The 25,054-nt window shown below is 49.6% G+C and overlaps 9 protein-coding genes across 9 annotated transcripts; 6 read left to right on the top strand and 3 right to left on the bottom strand.

Annotated features, from left to right (window-relative positions):
- Nucleotides 1-3,160: 3,160 nt before the first annotated feature.
- On the bottom strand, nt 3,161-5,975 carry BDW70DRAFT_130629 (DNA-directed DNA polymerase eta). The gene is made up of 2 exons (XM_073735844.1): nt 3,311-5,975; nt 3,161-3,252 (listed from the first exon to the last, which is right to left on the bottom strand). Exon 1 carries the CDS (start codon nt 5,870-5,872, stop codon nt 3,848-3,850), a length of 2,025 nt encoding a protein of 674 aa, XP_073598595.1. The 5' UTR covers nt 5,873-5,975; the 3' UTR covers nt 3,161-3,252; nt 3,311-3,847.
- A 3,690-nt stretch (nt 5,976-9,665) lies between these two features.
- BDW70DRAFT_120809 (putative transcription factor RfeG) lies at nt 9,666-11,031 on the top strand. The gene is made up of 3 exons (XM_073734762.1): nt 9,666-9,898; nt 10,000-10,044; nt 10,103-11,031. Exons 1-3 carry the CDS (start codon nt 9,779-9,781, stop codon nt 10,748-10,750), a joined length of 813 nt encoding a protein of 270 aa, XP_073598594.1. The 5' UTR covers nt 9,666-9,778; the 3' UTR covers nt 10,751-11,031.
- Nucleotides 11,032-12,119: 1,088 nt separating this feature from the next.
- On the top strand, nt 12,120-13,625 carry BDW70DRAFT_148199 (uncharacterized protein; the record flags this gene model as incomplete). Its single annotated transcript, XM_073738833.1, has 2 exons — nt 12,120-12,170; nt 12,234-13,625. 2 exons carry the CDS (start codon nt 12,120-12,122, stop codon nt 13,623-13,625), a joined length of 1,443 nt encoding a protein of 480 aa, XP_073598593.1.
- A 305-nt stretch (nt 13,626-13,930) lies between these two features.
- Nucleotides 13,931-14,802, bottom strand: BDW70DRAFT_130616 (NADH:ubiquinone oxidoreductase subunit NDUFA3). Its single transcript, XM_073735843.1, has 3 exons — nt 14,731-14,802; nt 14,428-14,668; nt 13,931-14,337 (listed from the first exon to the last, which is right to left on the bottom strand). Exons 2-3 carry the CDS (start codon nt 14,609-14,611, stop codon nt 14,291-14,293), a joined length of 231 nt encoding a protein of 76 aa, XP_073598592.1. The 5' UTR covers nt 14,612-14,668; nt 14,731-14,802; the 3' UTR covers nt 13,931-14,290.
- A 121-nt stretch (nt 14,803-14,923) lies between these two features.
- Nucleotides 14,924-16,591, top strand: BDW70DRAFT_130615 (dolichyl-diphosphooligosaccharide-protein glycotransferase). The gene is made up of 4 exons (XM_073735842.1): nt 14,924-15,179; nt 15,241-15,351; nt 15,408-16,108; nt 16,154-16,591. The coding sequence occupies exons 1-4, from the start codon at nt 15,035-15,037 to the stop codon at nt 16,580-16,582; spliced, it is 1,386 nt and encodes a 461-aa protein (XP_073598591.1). The 5' UTR covers nt 14,924-15,034; the 3' UTR covers nt 16,583-16,591.
- An 88-nt stretch (nt 16,592-16,679) lies between these two features.
- Nucleotides 16,680-17,501, bottom strand: BDW70DRAFT_130614 (PET191 family protein). The gene is made up of 3 exons (XM_073735841.1): nt 17,441-17,501; nt 17,165-17,306; nt 16,680-17,087 (listed from the first exon to the last, which is right to left on the bottom strand). Exons 1-3 carry the CDS (start codon nt 17,463-17,465, stop codon nt 16,913-16,915), a joined length of 342 nt encoding a protein of 113 aa, XP_073598590.1. The 5' UTR covers nt 17,466-17,501; the 3' UTR covers nt 16,680-16,912.
- A 28-nt stretch (nt 17,502-17,529) lies between these two features.
- Nucleotides 17,530-19,312, top strand: BDW70DRAFT_120768 (sterol esterase). Its single transcript, XM_073734761.1, has 2 exons — nt 17,530-17,894; nt 17,949-19,312. Exons 1-2 carry the CDS (start codon nt 17,780-17,782, stop codon nt 19,229-19,231), a joined length of 1,398 nt encoding a protein of 465 aa, XP_073598589.1. The 5' UTR covers nt 17,530-17,779; the 3' UTR covers nt 19,232-19,312.
- A 1,445-nt stretch (nt 19,313-20,757) lies between these two features.
- On the top strand, nt 20,758-22,462 carry BDW70DRAFT_120731 (putative RAS small monomeric GTPase (Rsr1)). The gene is made up of 8 exons (XM_073734760.1): nt 20,758-21,242; nt 21,323-21,354; nt 21,426-21,452; nt 21,533-21,612; nt 21,664-21,686; nt 21,752-21,780; nt 21,836-21,845; nt 21,918-22,462. The coding sequence occupies exons 1-8, from the start codon at nt 21,232-21,234 to the stop codon at nt 22,342-22,344; spliced, it is 639 nt and encodes a 212-aa protein (XP_073598588.1). The 5' UTR covers nt 20,758-21,231; the 3' UTR covers nt 22,345-22,462.
- A 1,253-nt stretch (nt 22,463-23,715) lies between these two features.
- Nucleotides 23,716-24,678, top strand: BDW70DRAFT_148195 (glycoside hydrolase family 75 protein; the record flags this gene model as incomplete). The annotated part of the gene is made up of 1 exon (XM_073738832.1): nt 23,716-24,678. One exon carries the CDS (start codon nt 23,716-23,718, stop codon nt 24,676-24,678), a length of 963 nt encoding a protein of 320 aa, XP_073598587.1.
- Between the last annotated feature and the right edge of the window lie 376 nt (nt 24,679-25,054).

Genomic DNA, 25,054 nt, shown 5'->3' with positions numbered 1-25,054 from the left:
CACCGCAGCAGACTATCTGCTGAGTTTCCATTCGTACCTACAGGGTACAAACTCAGTACGCGGAGTCTGAATATGCGCAGTCATGCAGGCTTGTGACCAATCATGCTCCAGGATATAGCAAAATTCTTGGGGAGAATTTGTGGTTGCAGGAATGCGCTGCGAACCAGATTTCCAGCGTTTGCTTTGCCCGGATTCTCCCAGGATCACCCACTAATTACTGACAACAAACATATTTCTTCCTCCTCCCCCACGACATTTTCGAACAATTTTCCAGTTCACTATCACTCTTTCAACGTCCACATACCCAGTACGCTGATAAGCCTGGCAAGCCTGGTTGGCCTGCTGAATCTGCCGCAGTACGTGCCGCAGCACCGAGATGTCCTCGCCCTTTTCTACAATGTAGCCGAAGATCAAGGCCATACTCCGATCCAAGTTTCGAAAGAATCCGGCCGCCGAGAAATAGGCACAATTTGCCAGCTCGTTCAGCAACTCGTCTGAAGGGCGTCCTGCATTGATACAATGACGGAGATGTGCATGCCTGAAGTAGTCCGGTGGCCAGTGAAGGAGCAATGGCGCCGCAAGGATATACAGGATCATGATACTCGCTAAGGGGCATCTGGTCTTGTAAGCGGTGCGTGCACTTGTACATCTGAGAACGATATATCTCGGTCTAGTACAAGACCTTCCCACCGCTTCATCCTTGTCCTCAGTTGCCGATAGCGTTAGGGTGGTCTGTTGTCAATGATGTCTAGAATAAGACGGTATGGTGGCATCAAAACCCCTAGGACGGTAGTAGATTGGTCTGAAACGTATATCAACGCTGCGGAATCCAGGATGGTCTCGCTTCGGACGAGTTGGGAGTCAATGTGAACTTCGGCGCAACCGACCTCCGTGTTTAGAGATAAAAAGGGCTTGGTTTATTACACTTTCTGTGAGACGGCCGAATGGCCTTGTCCTCGCCAGAGGTCAGGTTGTCGTATCGTAGACTGAGTAGCTTGACAGTGCAGCTACGTGCTCTAGGGTCAACAGCCGTGTCTTGATCTTAGAGCTATTGCATCCAGTCGGTTACCGGACGAACGGGGAAGTACTCTGGGGAAGACCTATATCATAAATGTAGACATATATGATTGTCATTATTAATATAATGTCGAGAACGTCTTGGTCGGAGCGCGGTTGCACTATGCAACGTTTTACTCCTTAAATTCCTCGAGAATAGTACTCGAGGGCAAATCTCACATGTAGACGGATGTTGCTGAGCGCGCGATTACTTGGTTAAACGCTGAACCGGCCAGAACAGCCCACTGACGCATCGATCATCGTACCGACAGCTGAGAGTGGTATTCCATGAAGTGGGACTTGTCCCAGGTTGGAAGCACGAGCACTCGGTGGAATACATTCAGCATGTGGTAAACCAGCTCCATTTCAGCTTGGACTAAGAGACGGATGGCTCGAGCTTAGGCTAATCGCCCTTCTAGCCCGTCAAGGATTTGTTTCTCGAGGCATATGGAGCTGACGACGGCTGAGGCTGGCTTGCATAACGATCAGAGAGCTCACTTGCAGTTGGCCAAATACACTGATCGCCATTCTGAGTAGTAATGGCATTCACTCGACGATTTCTACCTACAACATCGGAAGGTCAGCAGACGCTCAGAGAATGACTGACTACGCTTACAGGTAAGGAATCCGGTTTTTGTTCGTTTCGTTCGCAGCCTGTCATGGGCCATGATGAAATTCATTGGAATGGATCGTGTTAGTACTCTGAAGGAGATCGATTCATGCACACAGGAACAGAGTCCGGACTTGCGAAGACGCATTGTTATCTTTGATATCATGTAGTGCGGGGTAAATGCTTGGGGTCTTGGTAGTTTCTGCTCATTCTGCTCATTCTAGGTACTGGGAGAGAATGCGCTAGCTCACGGGGTGTTACTGCTCAAAGCAGCAGCAAACCGCCAGATTGAAACATTGAAACTCTCTTGGACCCCTCACTTAACCTCAAGTGCTTAATTCTACCTAAAACTAGTCCTCCCGCATCATCTTCAGCATTGCACAGTCCTTGACAATCGTCTCAGCAGCAGCTACGGTTACTTCATCACGAAAGTGTTTACACAAGTGCTATCCAAACTGCAACGGTTCGAAATTGCCCGCACGTTCTCCAGTCAGCAAATTCCTTCACGGTCGAAACATCATGCTCACAATTCCTGTATTCCCGCTCGTCATCCGCAGATCGAAGTCTATAATCCTTACCGATGAGTTCTACCGTCGGGTCAACCTTGAGGCCTGTCTGGAAAGTGATAGCAGGTTGGTCGAGACTGTTCCAAGTCGGGGCGTAGTGAAATTGTTCACCACAAACTCTGCTTCAACCCCGATAATCATGGGCAGAGGATGAAACGGACGCCTTGCTCCTGATGACTTCATGATAGCTGGTACTGGTTGGCATACTCTGGACCATCTGGAAGAACAAATTTACGCCCCGCGATAGGCGTCTCTGCGCACCATTGAATTCCTAATTCTCTGAGACTGAAAGTGGCTTTGGCTGCGCTTTATTGCAAACATCTAGTCAAGGTATTCCAACAGCTCGCCTTCCTAGGCGAGCATTTGTTTCTGAATTTGGGCGGCATTCGACAAGCATAAGGTTGAATCAATCCCTTTCTGGTACTTTCACGGTACGAAAGTCGATCCCTCTGAGACAACAGCTTGCGCCAGTTTTGTTTTGGCCTCTCTCAATGCGTGGGTGACCAGAAGTGAGGATGGGTAGCCCTGTAAGTCTAGAGCCAGTAATGGCAACCCGTCCATGACCGAAAGCATACTAATCCGCCATCTCAGATAATACCTATGGTAAGCTGCTCATGCTATATTGAATTGATCGTTCTCCATGGCCTAGCCACTAGTGAGGTTTCTTCCTCCAGGGTTTCAAATCGGCCACTGTCCTCTCGAAGAGTTCAATATCCTTCATAGTGTTTGCGAGGGGTGAAAAAACGCAGCTTCCGTGGGAGTCGTCAAAAGACCACATTTCGATAAATAAGAGTAGTAACATTGAGCTGATTCATCGGCGGAAGACACGGATGGTGCTTCGACCCCTGGCCTTCTTTTCTTTTCCCATCGTTGTCTTTTGGGGTTCATGGACAGGGCTATACTGTGTTTATTTAATGTGCTGAACGGTACTGCATCGCTAATCGTGTCATATTCTCCATAACTTCTCTACTAGTATTTGAGGTCTCTCATATGTCTGGTGTCTGTTCGGGGTGGTTAAGAGTACGCGCATTGCCCCAATTCCAAAATTTCAATAAAGCTGCTAACCGACTCTGTATAGTTCATCCTCTGGCAAGCCCGCCGAAACAACGAAATCTGGAATCAGAACAACATGTCTGGCTCTACACGGCGTTCCTCCTCCTCCTGCCAGGACCCCTGCCCTCGTCTGGGGCGTGGGCGCTGTACACGAGGTCAACTGGTTCGGCCTGACCTTCCCGATGGGTGACTTAACTGCGTCATTACCATAAAATGCGGATTGCCAATCAGTACTGCATTGATTGCTATAAGGACCTCGGCGTCAGACACGACCATCGCTGGCATCCTAATCAAGAACACGATAAGTTGCGGTGTGAGCTGCGGGTATCATCTCCATGAATGGGGTCGGCGACTGCAGAAGGCAAGTGCGAATCCGTATTGGAATATGTTCAGCAGCTCAAAGAAGACGGCTTGCTGCACTGATTTCGTTGTTCTAGAAATAGCTTGAACTGGAACAGACAAGTTTTAATAAAGCGGAAATGAGTCCACGAAGGTATGTACAGCTAAAGAGGTCGCTTGACGATGCGCCTATACCTTGTCGAGTAGACTCTAGGACGTTTAATCATCCAAACGTAAGTCGTGTTTGACCCTTCTCCGATTTGCCTCCCCGCCCGCCGCGAGCAGGTTTTGACCGGGAACCTGAAGCCGCTCTGTTCGGTAGTTGAGCTGCCTGAGAACTCCTGGCTGCTTGTCTTTCCTGAGTTTCAAGTTCCTTTGCAAAGTGCCAATCATTGTGCTCGTCTTCCTCGCCAGAATTTATGTCCCTACCACAACGAGGGCATCTAAAAGTTGTTGAATGTACCTGCTCGATCTCACCGTCAGACGCAGCATGATCATCTAGTTGTGCATCGTCAACATTGACGTCGGGAGTGTCTGCCGTATGACCCTTCTCAAAGGAGTGGCCTGGCCCGTCCGTTTCTGATGGCTTGTTGAAAAAGCGTCTTAGCCCGCTATCTTCGACTTTTCTTCGCTTTTCAATCGGTTGGTGTTCTGCGAGTATCTCATCCGCCACGTGAACCCGACTCGAGGACGAAGACGCCATGTTCCTCGCCTGGTCGCCGCGTATCAAAAAGCCATCAATTGCCTGATTCTTAGACGTCCCGTCTTCAAATCCGCCAACACTCAATGAGATATTCGCACACGGCCATGCAGCCCCATCTGCAGCAATCTGTCGGAGCAATGTCTTTCCAAGCTCAAAGAGTAAGTCTTCATCAATAGTAGCTGACCCGGGGATTGGTAATTGCCGGGATTTAACCTGCGCACCTTGCCGGTGGTGCAGCGCAACGGTTTTCGGCCGCCGCTTGTGCTCAAGGACGCCTTCTTCCACAAGGCGACCATATATATCTGCCGCAAAAATACGAAGCCATTTATCTGCCTGATCGAGGGTGTTTATACTCGGCCGAAAGGATTTTGCTGAAAGCATGGACTTTATTTGCGTCCTGGGGTTGATTTCGCTTTTATCTTCGCCACGAATAATACCGTACAACCAAACTGCTGTGTCGTCGTTCAGCTTAGCGCGGAATTGCTCAAGCGATACTTTAAGGAGTTCGCTGATCTGTTCTGTTCCAAACATTGCAGTGACCTGGTCTCCTAGTTTGCCGCCGAGCATCCGGATCTTGGTAAACTTGAAGCCGCTGAGGAAGTTCTGGATCGCGCGATTGCGAACGACGGTTTGCTTGTTGGGTTTGTTCATTGCACTGCCCAGCTTCGCCATCATCTTGTTTTTCGCGATGCCTGCGGAGCAGGTGTAGCTGAGTGAATTCCAAACGGCCGTTCGGACGGATCGAACAATCTCAGCGCCGATTAGCATGGCAACATCGTCCCAGTCCGGGTCATCGACCTCCGTCTCGTTCTCATCAAGGTCAACTAAGCAATCCTCTGTATCCCATTCCAACGCAGTTGTTGGCGGACAAGGCAGCGGCGCAACCCGATCGTCTCCATGCGGCTTCTCGCGCAGCTCGGGGTACCGCTGGAGTAGGACCCCGAAAACCAGTGGAGAAAGGTCAATGAAGACCTCGTCGACACTCGCTTTCTCAACAAGCGCTTCCTGCAACCTGATTTGACTGCTCGATCCCAACCCTGACAAATCACCATTGAGCTCGGAATAACACTTTGACAACTCTCGCTTGATCGTCCCTAGGATCTTCCGCGATTCCGCTCGGTACGGATCAAGACAGACCTTGTCCGTCCCGATATTCTTCCACGCATCCTCTCTATACGCCCACTTGCCGCCCTCGCCCTCTCGAAATGTAGCAACATGCTGAAGGACAATATCCGCGCACTTGGCCTTCGCTTCCTTCGCGCTGATCATCCGCGTAATGCCGAACTCGCGCGCCGGATAGTTGACCGCGATGAGCGAGTCCCACTGCTGCACGGCAAGCGGCCTCTCGCGCGGCGTCCCTAGCCGGACCATCTCGCATTGTGCGTAGAAGGCATCGAGGTCGATGTGTGCTATTACGCGGAGCGGCGAGGCGGGGGACGCTTGTCGGAGAAGCTGGAAGTGACGGTAGGTGTAGCGGGAATGACGTTTCAAGGAATCGTTGGATGAGTTCGAAGGCGAGCCCGGTGGTTCTGGGGAGAGCAGCATTTCGATAGTGGCAGCGGAGTACCCATAGCGGAGATACTTTGCTGATGAGTAGCACGTCTTAAAGCAAGCATGAGATGTTAAATCTCATAGTTGCAGATGGTCTTTGCAATCGAATTGAAATTCATGGCTACTAAATTCTGCGGATCATCTGTCGTTGCGGGTTCTCTGGGGCCCAGCCAGGATTCCGGATCGCCTAATCGGGCTAGTGCTGGTACCCCAGCATGGTACGGGCCTGGGGGCCCGGGTGTGTCGCTGCCTACAGAGTTGTACCTAAAGACTTTGATCAGTAGATATTATTGCCCTGAGTATCCGTTCTGTACGTGGACGTACTCGAGGTAGACAATGCATGGGATTGCAGAAGTCCAGCTGAGACCGGTACAGATTTATATATATTTTTGCTTAGCCATGTACGATGCAGTAGATCCTCAGCGCCTTCTCTACGACCAACAATTATATTCACGTTCAGCACGAAACATGAAATGGGCGGCCGAATGGTCCTTTCAATATAAAGCCCCAGTCCATTGCAAGCCATACTGCATGGCAAGTATATTTCAAGAAGACAAGAATGACCAAAAGAGGGTTATTTAGGGAAGGCATGTCGCGGTGGAATGCGCGGCCGGGGCCGTTCCTCCGTCCGCATACAATTACAGTATGCCTTCCTCAATACCCAGGCAATCCGTACTACGTGGTGTCATAATGAGTGGGATGAATAGATACATGAGATTGCCGCCGCACTCAAAAATACTACTACTGTTATATATCCACTACTCTGCATTTCATCATTTGAACGCAAAGATGGCCACCAAATTTTGATGACTAATCATGTTTGCTCATGTCTGCTGCACACCCAAGGGTGTTTAAAATTCAGAGACAGCGGAGCTTGATATGATAGCTTCACTGTATCGCGGAAGCTGCACGACTAATCGTTGCGAAATAGCGAGTTCCAGAGGGAAGGCGAGCAAGCTGAAAGAGCAGCTGATGATGTCTATGCGGAGCACAGGCTACGGTATCCCTTTGCGCCATCAGAGATATCTGGGTCCGACGTAAGATATGCCACTCCTAAAAAGTGCACAGTCCCTCGATAATCTCCAGCGTAGCCCATTGCCCATATCAAGTGAATACGCTGAGGGATGTTTTTCAATCTGTCGCGGTTCGTTGATCGTGGCTGCCGCCTAAGCTGCTGGCAGTCGTATCAGAGCTCGAGAACGCTGGGGGAAGTCAAATGCTGCAGTCCGGCTTGATGACGGTGGACACCATCTATTCGAAACAGCGAAGCGTACGAAGCACGTCTACTATCTTTCGCTGCGACTGTTGAGTGGATGAAAACGTCAGACAACAAGGTTTCTTGGAACGTGGAAAGAAGACATTATATGTGGTGCTATACAACACCTAGCAGCGCGCTTCGGCCTCAAACAGTCAAGAAAGCATCGGCAATCTGCTAGTGGACATGCGCACCAGCAACCTGGCTCTATGTTAACGGACCATCAACGGCTCTGTCAAAATATGCCGTGCGCTTGTATAGAGTATTCGCGAGAGTGTAACTTGGAGGTCTCCGTTGTGAGTAATGGATGGCGCTGGTGATAATGACCAAACTTGACCAGCTGACCCGGTGTGGGAATACTGATATCACGGTAAACCAGCAGAAAGGATGAGAGGTCAAGGTCATCTGCAATCTCGCTCTAACGCCGGATTATTTCAGGCCGGTCAAACCCGGCCTTCTCACCGAACCCGTACGCCTATTCAAGCTCCTTTGAATTGTCTTGGTCTTCGTGGAGTATTTCATAATTCACACTCGGTGCTGTGTGGCAACGCTGGTTACCGTCATTGAAAAAACCATAAAGCTGCGGTAAGTTCCGACGCACAACCAGTGGTTAGGTTTTTAAAGATTCCGCATCCACTTAAAAAGAATACCCTGGTGGGAATGCGATTGAACCATGTCCCAATGACAGTGCGAGACCCAGGCTGGAACCCAAGGATATGGGCGGCCCAGGCGGACTGAAGCCCTGGTTCGTGACCATTTCGACATCTATAAACATCAGCGAATTGATAAGTGGACGGTTGAATTTGTCGGAACCCGGTACAAGGTAGGGCAGCATCTGCACTGAGGCAGAAGATTAGCAAATGGAGGAAAGTTTCCAACTGACGTCTGACGAATGCCCAAGCCGCCACACGCATGACTGCCCAACGCCCAAGATCTCGTCCCAGTACGTCACTAGCTGCATGAAAATTTGCTGCCACCCAACATCAAAAAAGCGATAATCTTTATCCAGTGAAAGACGTGAAACATTCTAAATCGCAGTATAGACTATGGCTCTACACGTTTGAAGAAGTCTTGAATTCTTCTTGAGCCGTCAAGGGACAGGTGACACCTTCCCCATCACGTAACCCGCAGTTTAGCGAAGTACCTACAGACTACTTCAGACAACTAGTCATGCTAGACGCGACTTGTCCCCTAATACATTCTTTGTGATGCCATCGAGAGCGAAAAGAAGCAAAGACTAGCTCTCGATACGAGTTGCTTTTGGACAATCGACGACGCGTCCCCAGCACAAAATCTTCGCCTTAACCGAAGGCTGGGCAGCTACCGCTGGGTGAACAAAGCAAATGGACCAGAGGCCTTGTCTGTGGTACCAAGTGAGGCAAAGATAGTCATCGAATAGGCGAGGCGATCTGTCTGCTGTTAGCCAAAATCTCATTGTCTATTATGTTGTTGACCTCGAGATACGGAAAAAGGAAGCTATTTTCTCTATCTGCACCCAGATCTTTCACTTTCCCACCATCTTCCCATAGAATCAGTTCCAGACCGAGTCTATTGTCCTTTTGATAGTTAGTGAATAGTACGCTTATTTCGAGACATACCCCGTAGCTTAGATGATATTCTGCTGATCTTCAAGGCTGGGTCTTATCCAATAATGACCAGCAAAACGGGAAGAGACAGCATCGCGACACAAGCGCTGGAGCAAGCTGTGGACCACCGGCGTCGACGGTCTTCGATGGCCAAGCGCCTAAGCCTTATTCGTTTGGCCATGCATGCAGAATCTGGCGTTGTCTTTTGATGCCTTTGCTGCCGTTGCGGTGTGATGTGGAGCCATCTCCTCCGTAGTCGTGGCACCAGACAGGCCAGCAGCCCAAAGCCGGCCCAACAGCCCAATCAATCCCTGCAGTTGCCGGAGCACAGGCGCAAACCCACACAAGATTGAGTCTCCCACCTTTTTCTGTTCGCCCCCCTCGCAGCCTCGCTCTTCAGCCCTCCCTTCTTATCTCGCTGCTGCTCGTCTCTTCCTTCCAACTTCTCATCTCCTTTCCTCCCTCCCTCTCTTCCTACTACTCACTCATATCCTTGCTCTGGTTGCTATCACCAGCTCCCAGCTTGCATAATCTGTACAAACCATCACTGGAAACGACAAACGGCCTTGAAACCTGGAATCCCCTTAAACCCCTCTTTCTAGTCATCTCCCTCTCACCTCGTTATCCTGTTTCGTGGCCTCTTCGTTGTCACCTCGACTCTCTACATCAATCTCCCGGCCGTCTTCCTGCTGGATACTCCCAAGGATCATCACATATCTATCTGCCTGCCAGACAACCGTGGACAAGAATTTATACACCGGGATTTCTTTCTTTTCGTTATCGCCTGGAAAGCCATAAACCCTTCCTGGACACACCAGCTTCACGCCTCTAATCCACTTGGGAACTTATCAAATCAAAAGTCAGATTTGATATATCTATCAGTCTTGGAGCTTCAGCCTCATAATTGCTTGCCTTGTTCTTGAAGAACAGCCGGATATTGATCTCGCTCGTCGCCACATTTACCTGGACTTTCCGGCTTCCGTTTTTCCTGGACTTCCTTTGGCCGTTTGGATTCTCCAGCTTGTTTAATTAAATACCGGATCCTCTTCCCTGGACAAGATGACTAGCCGTCAGAATGAATACTTCATCCCCGGAGATGGTATTAGCCGAGAAGTAATTCAGGCCGACATCTGCCGTTACCTTGGAAATGATGCTTTAGTAAGACCTGGAAACCACAATGTCCGTCTCCCTGATCCTTTGACTGCGACCGCGTGCAGATGCCAAAGAGATTGGCCTCGATGAATGAAACAAGCGAGGTCTCGTTACTGACATGCGAATAGGGTCGCGCGGGATTCTTTATTCGCGCTTATCGAAACCTCACATCAGTATGCTCCTTTCCAAACTAAACGTTTTGGGAAGGCAAACTAACATCTTTGTCTTCAGGAAATGATTGCTGATCTCAAGGCGGACTCCGCCCGCTGGGAAGCAGACGTGAGAAGTCGTGCTGACCAAGGTTATCCCCGCGGCAGCTACATCCAGGACTACAGCTACTCTCAACCTAGCCGGGCTACACCAACCTACTCAACCTCCATGGGAAGTTCCATGCACCCTGAAATGTCCCACGGTCAAGGCCCTTCTCCTCCTACAACCTACGCTGCTCCGCCGCAGCAGTATTCTGAGCAGTATCACCAATCTGGCTACCCAGCAACTTCAAGTCCGTCATACTCAAATGCTCCGTCATATCCTTCAAACCACTCGGGCTTTGGATCTGGCCAGCCCCCATACCCTCAACATATCCCGTACAGTGCTCCAACCCAGCCTCCTGTGACTTCTGAGGTCCACCCTTCGTATACTTACGCCAGCTCTGGCTATGGTTTCGAGAATGGGCGAAACAATGCCCCTCGGTACCCCGGTCCTGGATATGATGCCGATTCTGATTATTCTCCTGTTACTACCGGAATGGCTTATCCTGCTACCACTGCCCCTGATCCACGGATAGGAATGGAGCCCAGATACACACCGGAGTCCACATATGACCGCAGTAGGCCGCAGCCAGCAAGAGAAAGAGAGGCTCCCCGCCGAACGCGGTAATTGAAGAATGATTCCAATGCTCCCTGCGAGCACCAGGTGTCTGTCTGATACCGATGCCTGCGTTTCCTAAACAGGAGATGCTGCGGGCTTAATGAATTTTACGCCATGAGATTTTTTCCCTCTGTCGCTCATACCCTGGAGCCTTTATGGATCTCTTTTTTATGCCTACAGGAATTATCATGCCGGAAAAAAGTGTGCTTGAATCATTGTTTCGGGCCAGATTGCAGCCTTGGGGAAGCGAACCTTAGAATACCGGACCTTGCTCTATTTACCAGGACGTTGTGGGCGTCATGTGATTGTTTTTGCCGAGTGTCTCCGTTGGCGTCGACTGGTTCCGCTGGATGTGTTCCTTTCTCGCTTTCATGGAAGACCACATTGGCGTCTTAATAAAATATCCACCAAATCTTTGTGATGCTATGAAAGGTGGCTGTTTGGCTAGTTCATCGTGATGTTCACGGCCGCTTATGTTTTTTATATCTTGTCTTCTCGGCAATTGCTCCGCTCTGTTTTGGTTTCCTCATGGTGTACTCCCAGCGGTGCTTTGCGGTTCTTCCGGTACATTCTAATTTATCTCGAGGGGCGTTTTGTTGTCACGATGTGTTTGGCCTGAGAGGTTGGAATAAACCCAGGCAGTGTGGGCGTTGATATAAAGTGATGTAGATACGAGCATATATGGCGTTTTGTCAGTCAGACCTTTTGAGAACAGTGTTTCAGTTGATTGGAAAATCTGCCTACGGGCTTCAGACTTGTGTCTCGAGTTCCTGCTTAGGCTCTCCTTGTGATCTCGGAAGTCTCTGCTCATACTTTCAGCTCTTCGTCCTTTATCTCAAACCCTTCAAGTTGTTGCATCCTATGATGAAACACAGCACGAGCCCAGAATTCCAGGCCCTTGCAAATCTGCTCATTTCCTGCAATGTTTAGCCCATCCGCTTGTATGTAATTCACTCAAGAGGTGGATCAGGTGTCTAATTTCAATGAGCTCAACACAGCACCTCTGTTCCTCCTTTATTTATTCACTCATAGTTTGCTTCTCTGCATGTCTCCACTGTTATTTCTTCAAACTGCTCGACGGTTCATTAGCACTATCTCTGCTGATGTCTTGGAGTTGCATCCTCGCTCTTTACAACCTCCCGTTTTCCAAGCGAAACATTATCGCCAGGGGATATGTCCAACACTCCTCATTATGGCTCCAGGAACCTTTCCCCAACTCACTGACGGTAATGTCAAGATAGTTGTGCTGCCGGACATCTACCAGCTTCAATCTTCCATACTCGGCAGGCATTCACAGATATTGAGGCGCCTTATTGAAAGTGACCAGTCTTTTGTTGCATCACCAAGGCAAAACAACGCTTCTTCACGCTGTGTCAACATGAATTTAGTTGGTTCATCTGCTCATAAATATGGAATGCTGGAGATTCAGGCAAGTAGCTGCGCCTAAACACTAATGATTGAAAGATTCGATCTTAACCAAAAGTTTCTGTAGAGCTATTACGATCCCCAGTGCGCGATTGACGAGACAAGCATTTGTTCCTTTCCCGTATGGCCGGAGAAGACCCGCCATATCTGGTCAAATGTGTTTAAAATCTTCTATGATCTGCCCCCGGTTTTAGACAATGATGGCTACAATTCAATACTAGAAAACTGTCAGGCACTGGCCGAGCTGGCGGAAGAACTGCAGTCCGCCGAGCTTGTCTTTCCCGCCATCAACAAAACCCTCCTCAGCTTTGACCAGCAGCTGTACCGGGTTATCGCGCAAAATCCCATTGACTGGGTCACCCTCGCGGTCCGTATCCAGTCCGCACCTATCTTTCAGGAGTCCATGGTTCATTTGATAGGCAAATGGAGTCTCATTAAGGAAAGTGACCGTGAATTACTACCTCAGAACATCCGCACATTATGCATTCGGAAGATCCATGACCTAAACGCCGTCAAGAAGACCATCGAGTTGCGGATCGTGAACAGTTTGCCTCGTCCACGCTCAGATAGCCCTCAATACCGAGAAACAAGCAACTACTTCGGGTGGATGGCGCTGACTTTCTACCAGCAATGGCTTTGTGAGTCCTTTGCAGAAGGCCGCAACCATCATGCGCCAGATGGAGGAGCGGCATTCTACCGCGCAATCGCGGCAGGGGGAGATTTCTATTTAAATAAGCTTGATCAGGACATTTCCCAGTTCTCCGCGTCCTTCGGAGCCAATGCTGGCAGCAACAAGGGTTTAAGAGAACTGGAGAAAGATCTCAACGAGTTGAAGAAAGGCATGAAAGGCCTAGTCAGTGACTTGCTTGTCAGTCACGCTAAATATGATCCCGCCATCCTGGGCGAACTTCCGTACCTGACTTGCTGTAATGTCAGCGAGGCAGAAATGCCACCAGCTAAAGCGACCTTCGGAGGTGAGATAGGATCACAAGTTCAAGATTTCAGGAATACTATGGCGCTTCTTCCTAGCAATAGCAATACCCACCACACCTTCTTCCCTTCTGCGCCAATACCTAACATGGGCGGGGCAAGCGCCGGCGCCATGGTAGGTTTCAATAACAACCTCGCCAATAACTACCCGCTGAATCCCGGTTTGCAAAACGATAACCCTAACATGTTCACTTTCAACGCATTCAACCAACAATCTACGGATACCACTCTGATATGGGACAACACAGTGGGCTTCTCATCACCGTCTCTTAACAACGGGGGGTCCCTGCCATCGATATCTGAAATTACCGACACCAACAGCATTTACCAGGCGCAAACACAGTCGCAGACACAGTTTGACGATGGCACCAACCTAGGAGGCAGTCTGAATATGTTCGATGTGCCTCTACTGACTGATGGCGGAGGATACGCGCAGCATGGCAACGACGGAAGTATGGCGTTTCTCTGAGCACTGGGTTGAGAGGTATTAATGGGTGCAACGAACCTATGTCTTAGTTTTAGCAACTATGTGTGAGCTTTCATGATGTTCTTATAAGCATTCTTTTTCTCATGCTTTTCATCCACGGTGGCGTTATCTAGAGGTATCGAGGCGTTGATTATGTGTGAAGGCAATACATGTTATGTTTCTTTGTACGGTCGATTGACCAGCGTAGCACACCAGACCATGCCGATAGCGGACGTTACCATTGCTTTCAGCCTCTTCAGAGAGCGAACTAGATACCGTGGTGCGATGTCGATTTTTCAAAGCGGACAGGAAACGGAAGACCCTGATATTCTCCTACCAGATCTATAGCTCTTTTTCATTTACAATATATTGTAGATCTCAGCCAGAGAGCCGAGACGTCGCTAAAAGGCCTAAACACGATGTCCGTACTTGCCGATAATTCTAAGAAGAGGATTAGCTCTAGCTCGCGGCCAGCCGTGCTTCAACACATCCTAGCTACCTCTCAACTATCTCCTTTAAACGGCCCGAGTGTGCGTGTGATGGGTATGCGGTGGTTCTAAAACAACCAATATCAAATTTCCCAGCTAAGGAACAGCAAATATAGTGATATCAACCCTAAACCGACAAACAACCTTCATCTTCATCCGTTACCCGCGGTGTTGGCAAGTTTATTCGTCGTCGTATCCCTGCGGAATAACTCGGGGTCCTTGCGGAACTATTGCATGGGGAGATCAAACCGTCAGTATCAATAGATTCAAGAGAAGTCTCAACTGGAGTATCCAGGGACTCGAGATCTGGAACTCACTTGGGTATGTGAGGGGAATGGGCTCCGGATCAACGTCACCGAAGAATCGTCGGATAGGAGGCAGGGCAACAAGCATGACTGGGCCGGTAGCGCCAACTATTAGGGAGTAGAAGATGGCGGGCTTCTCGTGGGACGCCCAGCGCAGATAGCGAAGCGGGGTGGACCAGAACTGGGGGGTAGACATGGCTGCGACTGTCGAAGAATTTGCGGATTCCGGGATGAGTCGGCCGTGCGGAGTGCACTGTTTCTTGGAGAGAAGGTCAATTGGATGAGTCGGGAGACGAAAAGGCGGTTGAATCCTACAGGAAGGGAGCTCTAAGAGCAGTTGCGCGCAGGCTGCGTGTTTCGAGGAGAGAATGGAGGTTGAAAGTGACGACAAGCCGGGCCGAAGTTTAGCTGCAAAGGCGGCACTGGCACTGTACCGACTGGGTCTGGGAAGAGTGAGGTCTTGGCGCTCGGTCCAAACACGTCGCCAATTCGAGCTGGACTTACGTAGGCTAGCTAACTATACTTCTTCGAACAACACCGGTTGCAATTGTTTTTCTCGTTTCCTCTGGTGGTTCATTTTTCCTGTCGTTACTCTTTCCGCTGTGCGGAAAGCTCTTTGATGATGCGGTGGTGTTCGTCTCTCTTGCTGTTCGGCTTCTTGGCCGCTGTCAATGCATTGAGCAGTTCGGGGAGTCGATTGCTTGTGGTTTTAGAGGATGCCACAGAGAAGGGGCTATATTCAACGCTATGGGGAGATCTGGAAGGTATCAATCCCACGAAATAAGTTATTTGTTGCTCAGATTTCGCTAATTGCATGTCTGGCAGCTCGCGGGTATAACCTCATCTTCGAATCGCCTAAGAATGAACAGCTTTCATTGTTCGAACTCGGAGAGAGAGCTTATGACCATGTCCTCCTTCTTCCTCCCAAATCGAAAGGTTCCATAGACTCCTGATGCGCTACAGATTGACGGCCAATTGACCTTCATGTACAGGTTTTGGACCTTCCTTAAGCCCTAAGAACCTCGTCGACTTCCTCAATAGCGAAGGTAACATCCTCCTTGCACTTTCCGGAAAGTCCACTACGCCCAGCGCCGTTAGCTCTCTTCTCTTGGAGTTTGACCTCCACCTATCTACCGATCGTTCTTCCATTACCGTCGACCACTTCAACTATGATACCCTCTCTGCTTCAGAAAAGCACGATGTCCTTCTTCTCGAGCGCCCCGGCAAGCTCAGATATGACACCAAGGAGTTCTTCTCGGGCGAGGGTGTTGTTGCCGTTCCAAGCGCCAGCCCTCACACCCTTGGTGACAACTCGCTTCTCGCACCTATTCTGCGCGCGCCCGCCACGGCTTACAGCTACAACCCAAAGGAGGACACCGGATCGGTTGAAGACGTCTTTGCGACTGGTTCCCAGCTGGCCCTAGTGTCAGCCATGCAGGCCAGAAACTCTGCCCGCTTCACTGTGCTTGGTTCCGTGGAGACTCTCCAGGACAAATGGTTCTCTGCTACCGTTAAAGCACCCAGTGGTGAAGAGGTCCAAACTGTCAACCAGGAATTTGCCAAGCAATTGACCGCGTGGACATTCAAGGAGACGGGTGTTCTCAAGGTCGGAAAGATTGAGCATCACCTGGCGAAGGACGACCTCACAGCCGAAGATCTGAACCCTAACATCTACCGAATCAAGAACGAGACCGTACGTGCTTCTCTTCACTATCCTGCTCGCACTAACCTTGCTCAGGTCTTCTCCATCGAAATTTCTGAATATAACTACGATGGCTATGTTCCCTTCGAGGTTCCCGTCAACGACAACATCCAGCTCGAATTCACCATGCTATCCCCATTCCACCGTCTTAACCTACAACAGTCTGCAACAACACCGAATAGCACCATCTTCAGCACCCGGTTCACTGTTCCTGACCAGCATGGCATCTTCTCCTTCCGCGTCAACTATAAACGGCCCTTCCTCACCAACATCGAGGAGAAGCACGAGGTCACGGTCCGCCACTTTGCGCACAACGAGTATCCGCGCAGCTGGAAGATTACCGGCGGCTGGGTCTGGATCGCTGGCCTTTGGTCTGTTATCGTGGGATTCCTGGCCTTTGTAGTTGTTTGGCTTTATTCGGAGCCCGCGACAGCGGAGAAGGCGAAGACTAAGAAAACGCAGTGAAGCAAAGACAAATGACCGTATTCATGGGCTATGTATTTATTCAATAAAAATCTACTTGTATGAACAAAAATACGTTGCTAGTCACTGGGAGCCAGAAGATTCAGAAGTACTCGATGTAGACGCAGTAGGTCAGAGATATATGTACACATGTAATACACACCCAAAGCAAACTCCAGTCCATGCCATGAGAGTAGAGAAAAACCTCTCATAATTGCGATTCCCCAATAATAACGGTATTAGCCAGAGAGCCTTCTAAATCCTGCCGTGTCACCCATCCCACCACGGCAAATCCCTCCTCGTTCCATAGCCCATACCCACAGACCACCTAGTTTATAGTCCCCTCGTCTTCTCTGGATCCATCTGCACTTCATCCCCACTAATCTCCTTAACAGTCTGGAACGCCGGCTTACCCGCATAAAGCTGCTGCGACGTTCCAGAGTTTCCATTTGTCATGTTGAGCGGTGCGTTTCCTCGGAACCGCTTTCGCATGTCTATGAGACCCCTCCTTTGGCAGAAACAAATTCAATTGTCAGTTATGTGCCGCTATAATATGGTGGATGCGGGACGGGGCTGAAGACAGACTTGCACTCGCCGAAACCTTTCCGCAGCTGCTGGCATTTCATGGGTAGTTGCTCGAGAAGGGGCTCGCTTAGGCATTCGCGAGGCGTGTGGCGCTGGACCATGATGCAGTCCGATTCTTGGAGACATTGGGCTAGGGCATCACCTGTTGAGTTTGCTGGTTAGAACACTGCTCGTAGTTCGGCGGCATGGTATGACTGCGGAAGGCCGCTGACTGCCGCAGGGATTTGCAGAAGTAGGGTACCGTGGCATTCAGTAGGTCTGCCAGGGAGAACTTACGAAGAGCTGCGCACGAGTTTGGCATTTTGAACACGATAGCCAATGTTCTGTCGACTCAGAATTAATTGTATTCCAGTGTCAAGTAGACACCTGACTCTGCGGGCAAAAAATCACGGACGATCCCCGGATTAGGTAAGCATTATCACATGAAACAGACGGTGGTCTGCCAATCTCCTGGATGACGTCGCGGTTAGTTTATTGTCAGTTGGGGGCTCGAGCTCCTCTTCTCTCGGGGTACTGGGGGCTTGCGGAAAATATAACTCCTCATTGCACAGGATGAACTTCTGACCAAGTTATGCATTTCAGTAACTAGCTAACTGTTGATCTGCACTCGTGGATATGGCCCGCGTTCCATTTATTGGACGACTTTTCTGGTTCGAATACCTTACTCTGTTCGGGTCGTTGATTCTGGTGCTTCTGGAATGGATCATTCATATCATTACCTTCTGCCTTCGTACGTTGCATAATATAGTGTCACGCTGGAATAAAATTCACTAACGCGAACTAGCTGAGCCGATCATCAACTTCTGCTACGAGCGGTCGAAGACTATCTTCAACTTGGTCATAACCCCTGAGAGACCAGAGAAGCAGGAGAGGAGGAGACGACGTGCAAGTGCCGTTGCCCACGCCTCTGATTTCGCGGAAATATGCTCCATTTATGGTTATGAGGCGGAGGAGCACATCGTTCAAACTGGAGACGGATATCTGCTTGGTCTCCACCGACTGCCCCATCGCAAAGGCGAGGAGTCTCAAACTGTCAACCAAGGCGAAGGGAGCACAAAGAAGAAAGTCGTATATCTCCACCATGGCTTGATGATGTGCAGCGAGGTTTGGGTCTGCTTGACTGATGAGGAACGCTGTCTTCCTTTTCAGTTAGTGGAAAGAGGGTACGACGTCTGGTTGGGAAACAACCGGGGGAACAAATACTCCAAAAAGTCCACCAGACATTCTCCGCTATCAAACGAATTCTGGGACTTTTCCATTGACCAGTTCGCTTTCCACGATATACCGGACAGCATCAATTACATTCTTGATCTGACAGGGCAGCCCTCTTTGTCATATATCGGCTTTTCTCAAGGAACGGCTCAAGCCTTTGCAACTCTTTCGATTCACCCCCAGTTGAACCAGAAGATTGACGTCTTCGTTGCCCTTGCACCTGCGATGGCCCCCGCGCGCATCTCCAATCCGGTCGTTGATTCCCTTATGAAAGCTTCGCCGAACTTCCTCTTTTTACTCTTCGGCCGACGCAGTATTCTTAGCTCAACCACAATGTGGCAGACCATCCTTTACCCGCCAATATTCATGCGGATTATTGACACGTCGCTCTCCTTCCTCTTCAATTGGAAGTGCAAGAATATCAGCCATGATCAGAAGTTGGCAGGTTATCTCCACCTCTTCTCATTCACTAGTACCAAGTCTGTGGTACACTGGTTTCAGATCATCCGCAATAGGAACTTCCAGTTCTACGATGACGAGATATATGCACCATTCAGCATCGTGGCGAGTGAGCGATTCTACAAGCCAGTCAAGTATCCCACGAAGAATATCAAGACGCCAATTGTCTTGCTGTACGGCGGCAGCGATAGCCTTGTCGATATCGATGTGATGCAGAAAGAACTTCCGCGTGGAACAACGGCTAAGATTATCACGAAGTACGAGCACTTGGATTTTCTCTGGGCCAGCGATGTGTCCGAGTTGGTTTTTGGCCATGTGTTCGAAGCCCTGGATCGATATGGCTCCACAAAGGGGCTCCAGGACGGGAGTGTCAATGGGCTTATCAATGGCACCTGAAGACATGGAATGACTTCACACTCGGACTCAATGTGCAGATGCAGGGGGTCCACGATGTTCCTGCGCAAGACGGCGGAGCGAGACTGGTGCTAGTTGCTATTCCCATATTTGCTGTATCTATAGATCCTGGGATCTTAGTCGTACAACGCATTGTATTTATGCCTAAGGTGACGCTACATTCCCAACATAGGCAATCAACACAACCTGCCCAGGGCCCGTATGATCATTGTGCCTCGAATTGGGAGCATTATTGTCGTCAGCACCATGTCGCGACTCGTAGGACCTTAGACAATCGACGAACGCGACTGATTCCCATCCTCCCGGGCGTTTACCCGGGAAGGTACTTCTGTCAGGGCAGACGTGCCGCTCATAAATGTGACGAGTAAAGCACATACATACCTATCGGAACGGTCCGCATGGCCCGTGCGGTCCCGATTGTGGATGGTGATGCCCAAAGTCCTGGAGGAAGGGTTTTTGGCTGCGTGAATGTTAATACACGGTCTTAATGTTTGCAAGGCTGTTCTTATCGGAAGGGTGCTTGCCTGGTCCGCGGCAGCGATGAGTTGTCGGTTCCTGACCTGGGCTGACGATCATACTTGCATTGTCTGAGAAAAGCTCAGTTTGTTGGTCGATAATAGTGACAGATCACGGTGATAGGTAGGGCTTGTTTCATTCTGCGATGAAGTCGACGTGAGACGGAAGTCGAGACTTCCAGAGGGATGAGGCATCAAAGATGGGTCCCAACAAGCCTGCAGTCTGGCCATTGCCGGGGTGGCATCCTCCCCAATCGGTGGACGTGGAATGTTGAGTACCATCAGTCTAGCAATGAAGAGGTCTTCTGGCCTGTTTGCTTCGCTCGAGAGTCGAGCAGAAGAAAAAGAAAAAAAAAAAAAGAATTCGCTACACTTAATGAGACTTGCCTATTTAATAACCGTGGCCATTGAAGCTGGAATGCTGAAAGTTTTCAATAAGCCACCCACCCTTTCTCTCTAGGTTCATCCTCTCTTCTTCTTCACATTGTGGCTATTGTCTCTTTTCCATCCCCTCTATCGTCATACTATTGATTCTATCCTTTGGAAACGTGTCCATCCATTCAGGATCGTCTCCAACGCCCACCCATATAAGGTTTCGGTTCCAATTCTCTCAAACGGATCTTCACCGCCATCCAGAGAATCATTAGGCCGAGAATAGCTCTTGTTCTTGACGGGAAGGAAGCATCCTAAGAGACAAGGCAGAAGAAAGAAGAAAAAGCAAAAAGTCAAAGCCAACGAGGGACATCGTCAGGTATATTGCATCATTGCTGGATCCTTCAGACTTCATGACAGCAGCTCAACGTCCGCAGCTTCTCGTCCGTGCTCCGCCAGAGCCAACGCCCGAATTTTCGAACCAAACCCTTTACTTGCCCTCCCCACAGCTTTCGCTGCTAGCAGACCGCGACTAAACTGCAGTCGGCCTGGCTCTACCTCCTCGTCCCCACCGGCACTCAGTCTCGCTCTCGACATCGAACCGGTCCGTTCGTTCGCTCCGCTGCATTTCGTTCTCGAACCTCTTGCGCACACTCTCGCTTCTCCAATCTCTTCTTTTCACCTCCCTCGCTTCTTCTCCTGTTTTAAGCGCCCCCTTTCTCTTGGAAACACCCAATTGGACGGTAATTCATCCAGATCAAGACCGATGTAACGGATCGCGTGTCATTACTCTTGCTCTCCAAGCTCACCCCGCTCCTTTACCCCCGTACGGACTTGGTCCACCACTTGATCCGCCCAGGAAGGTCCATCCATTGCTCGAGCACCGCGCATTGCACCAGATCTACAAAACCGCGCCTTTACCATCTCACAAAGGCAACTGCGGGTTTTGAACTCGCTCGCCGCGGAACCAACATACCCCAAAATATAGTCGTTCAGCCTGGGGTACCTTTCCACTTGTCATACTTTTGCCATTGAAGAAATCAATCTCAATTAAGGATTTGGTTTTGCTTACTGGTGTCACAATTGCTTGTCTCGATGCGGCCGCAGTGAGTTTTAGCCTTGGAGCTTGGCTCGCGTTACATATGAATGCATGGTAAATGCTAATATGCTTTTGTGTCACCGGCAGACGAGAATACCACATTGTCGTGTTAGGCGCTGGTAGGCTGGACTTCTGCTCTATTAAGAGGATACCGAAGGAATAGCACTGATTCTGTTTGTCTGCGCAATAGGAGGAGTGGGTAAAAGCTGTCTTACCGGTATGGGGATCCGTCGCTCTTGCTCTTTACCGCTGCCTCTGTGGTATGGTCTCACGGTCGACGCGGCTCACTTTTGGTAGCGCAATTTGTTCAGAATGTTTGGATCGAAAGTTATGACCCGACAATTGAGGATTCCTATCGCAAACATATCGAAGTCGACGTGAGTCAATCATGTCCTGCGCCTGCATTCGTCGATGCTGACATTAGATAGGGCCGACAATGTATATTAGAAATGTATGTTATATGATTGAGTACAGGACCGCGGGGGTTCGGATAATGCTGACCTTTGATGCCAACAGTCTTGACACAGCAGGGACAGAACAGTTCAGTAAGTTCAGCTCGTCCCTTAGCGGCCGTTTCTCTCCTGGCTAACGCCTTCCTAGCTGCCATGAGGTAACCAGACACCCTATTTTGGCTCGCTTGATAGTATCGGCGGCATGTTGATTTGGGGCTAACCTAATTCAGAGAATTATATATGAAGCAAGGCCAAGGGTTCTTGCTAGTCTTCTCCATCACGAGCATGTCTTCTCTTAACGAACTAGCTGAATTACGGGAACAGATCGTCCGTATCAAGGATGATGAGAACGTCCCCATTGTCATCGTTGGGAACAAATCGGACTTGGAGGAGGACCGCGCGGTACCCCGTGCTCGCGCATTTTCTCTATCCCAGAGCTGGGGCAGCGCTCCGTATTACGAGACTTCGGCTCGTCGACGAGCCAACGTCAACGAGGTCTTCATCGACCTCTGTCGGCAGATCATTCGAAAGGATGCACAGGGAAGATCAGAGGATTACGAACTTGCGCCGCGCAAGCGTGAGAATACAAGCCGACAGGAAAGAAAGCGAGCAAAACGACGAGAACCCAAACGAAAGGGGCCTTGCGTGATTCTATGACGAATCACAAATCTAATAAGCACACAGTTTGCTGCTTATCTGCATCTCGCATCTCGCATATCACGCGCTATACGGCTGCCAGACATTCTCTCCTTCATCCTTCCTCATGAATTCCTCACGACTTACAATACCGACCCTTTGAGTACGATGATACCAACCCTACTGTCTTTTTACCGTTTTAAATCATACGCCGTCAACGTCATATTACGATAGATCTCTATTCATTGATACATCTCATGAGTCATACGTTCTTGTCATTTATATTGGGCTTCCATCAACATTATTTTTCAGGAATGGAAAAGTTAAACTTTGTTTCATCTCTTCGCTGGGTTCGCCTATGTACCCTTAAATCCCCTTCTTACTGCCAGTGGGAAGGAAACATTACGTTCTACATTCATCAGCTTTTGTGTGTGCGATTGTGACTGTTTTGAGTCGCAGGCGAGTCTCTGCCCTTTATCTCTCGGACCGTGATTTTCTTGATTACATATCTAGGCATCATATATGCGGTGTACTCTTCCGACGCCCCTGGTCAGAATGGTTCGTATGAATAGGGAATGGCCACGGACCTTTGTTCCACGCGTTGCAGGACCATGGGCGTAGAACACCGGTCTTGCACTCCGATGGTCGGCAAAAAAAATGGTGTATTTGAATAGACAGCTAAGGAGCTTCCCTGCCTTTCTCGCCAGATCCGTTTCTGCGGCTTCTATGGATAAAGGCAAACTGCGGTTTTTTATGAAGGCGCCAAATGCATTGTTGATTCAGGCTTCAAGCAACTTCCTTAAGACTACTGCTTGCGTGAGCGGCAGCCGAATGTCTATGTGGAAAGAGGATGCCTCCGGAGGTGAACTCCATACCTTATGCCTTTCTGACTTACGAGTCCTGTTTTTTTCGGGTGCCTTGGCTGTCCAGCCCTTCTCAGCAACGCTGCCCTAGGATACACGGCTGAAGCAGCAGCAAAGGACGGTGCGTATTCTTATTATGGGCCCCCTGAAGAGTTCTTTTTACTCTCAATCTGCTGAGAGTATACTGGTATAGCAGTGCTTTTGGTAACAGAGCCTTCGCTGAAGAACTTACGCCTTGGGGTGCTTCTTGGAGCTCGGCAACGAATGAGATATGAGTTAGAACACCCCCGCGGAGGTGTGTTCCATGCTTTTCCCGACCAGTGTCTTCGTAGCAGTACCTTGGTTGACGACATTGTTCTTGGAGACGAAACTGCCTTCAAACGTGGCGAGCGAACCGCGAATTCTATCCGATGGCTTATATGTGCTCCCTCTTCCCCCCGCTGCCCTGACAGCTTTTTTTTTCTCTCCTACAAGCCTCTTGATACCCTCACCTCGATATACAACAAACCAAGCCTATACGACCTTCAACATGTTCTTCGGAATCAGAAAGATTCTCACCCTCGCTCCCGCCATTACAGTGCCTGTTATTGCAAAGATGGTGCATCCCTCCGCCTTTGCAGCATCTAAGGCCGTTGACGTTGCCGCAATATCGTCTGCGTCTGAAAAAGTCAGGCAAGTTCCAGCACACGCCACTTATCCTATGTCAATCAAGGATTTCAAGGATAAATCGACGATCCACAGTGACTGGGCTTCTTTCGCAGAAGGAGCTGCATTTGTATTCAAAGCCGACATGGATACCGACTGTGACGGTGTGAACTACAGGTGTGACGGCAACGCCGATGGCAGGCCCTTAACCAACTGGGGTGCGCTTTCTGCTTTTGAAGTCCCCTATATTGTCATCCCCCAAGCATTCCTGGAAGCCAACCCGACGGCTATTCCCGGTCAAAACGTTGCTGCTGTGATCTGCAACAACAAAATGTTCTACGCCGTCCTTGGGGACACAAACGGCAACAAGCCCCAAGTAACGGGTGAGGCGTCCTGGCTCCTTGCCCGTTCATGCTTTCCTGAGAACAACCTCAATGGTAACAGGGGCCACGACGAAGCCGACGTAATTTATATCCTGTTTACTGGCCCAGAGGCTGTCTTTCCTCCCTCCGCCATTAATGAACACTACATCACCGATTTTGATAAGCTTCGGTCGATGGGCAACCGCCTCACAGCCTCCCTCATGAAAAACCTGGGCATTAAACCCCTCGGCGCCTCGGGTTGGTCACCGCCAAAGGACGACCATCTTCATGATGGGAATCACGACGACATTCCCACTCTCCCCGACGTTCCCCAAGAGAATGGCGACGTTGCCAACGACAACCAGGGCAGCGCCGATACCGGGTCCGATGACAACGACGACATCGACTCTGCCGCATCAGGTGGTGCAACTCCGGAAATTTTGGCACTGTTTGTTGCAGTGTTGGTGATGGTCATTTATGTATGATTTGATTTGAATTCAATTTATCAGTCTTCTCATGTTGAAACTGACACTTGCTTTCGCTTTTTCTGTCTTTTCTCTTCTCATATATGTACTTGTCCAGCAAGGAGGACTTTCTTTCTCATTTTGTCCATGGTTATTCCGTATCCCGAGTTCCTCAGAGACAACAAGATTGTTTACTGTTCCTTTGTGTCAGCCAAATGTATAATGCTGTTTTTACTTGCGGTTTGGATTGTTCAAAGCGTTTGGAAGTTGCGATTAAAGCATTTGGAGCATATATTCTGCTATATTCATCGGCCTATGGTGCTGGACTTCTCGGAATTTGTATTTAGATCGCTCTGAAACAACATTTTTTTCGATGACTGCTTTTCATTGTACACCG

Source organism: Aspergillus foveolatus (genome assembly GCF_047715535.1).
Source record: "Aspergillus foveolatus strain CBS 279.81 unplaced genomic scaffold BDW70scaffold_9, whole genome shotgun sequence".
In the NCBI taxonomy this organism is placed as follows: domain Eukaryota; kingdom Fungi; phylum Ascomycota; class Eurotiomycetes; order Eurotiales; family Aspergillaceae; genus Aspergillus; species Aspergillus foveolatus.
The sequence above is the reverse complement of the archived record's forward strand: the minus strand, read 5'-3'. Positions and strand labels throughout refer to the sequence as shown.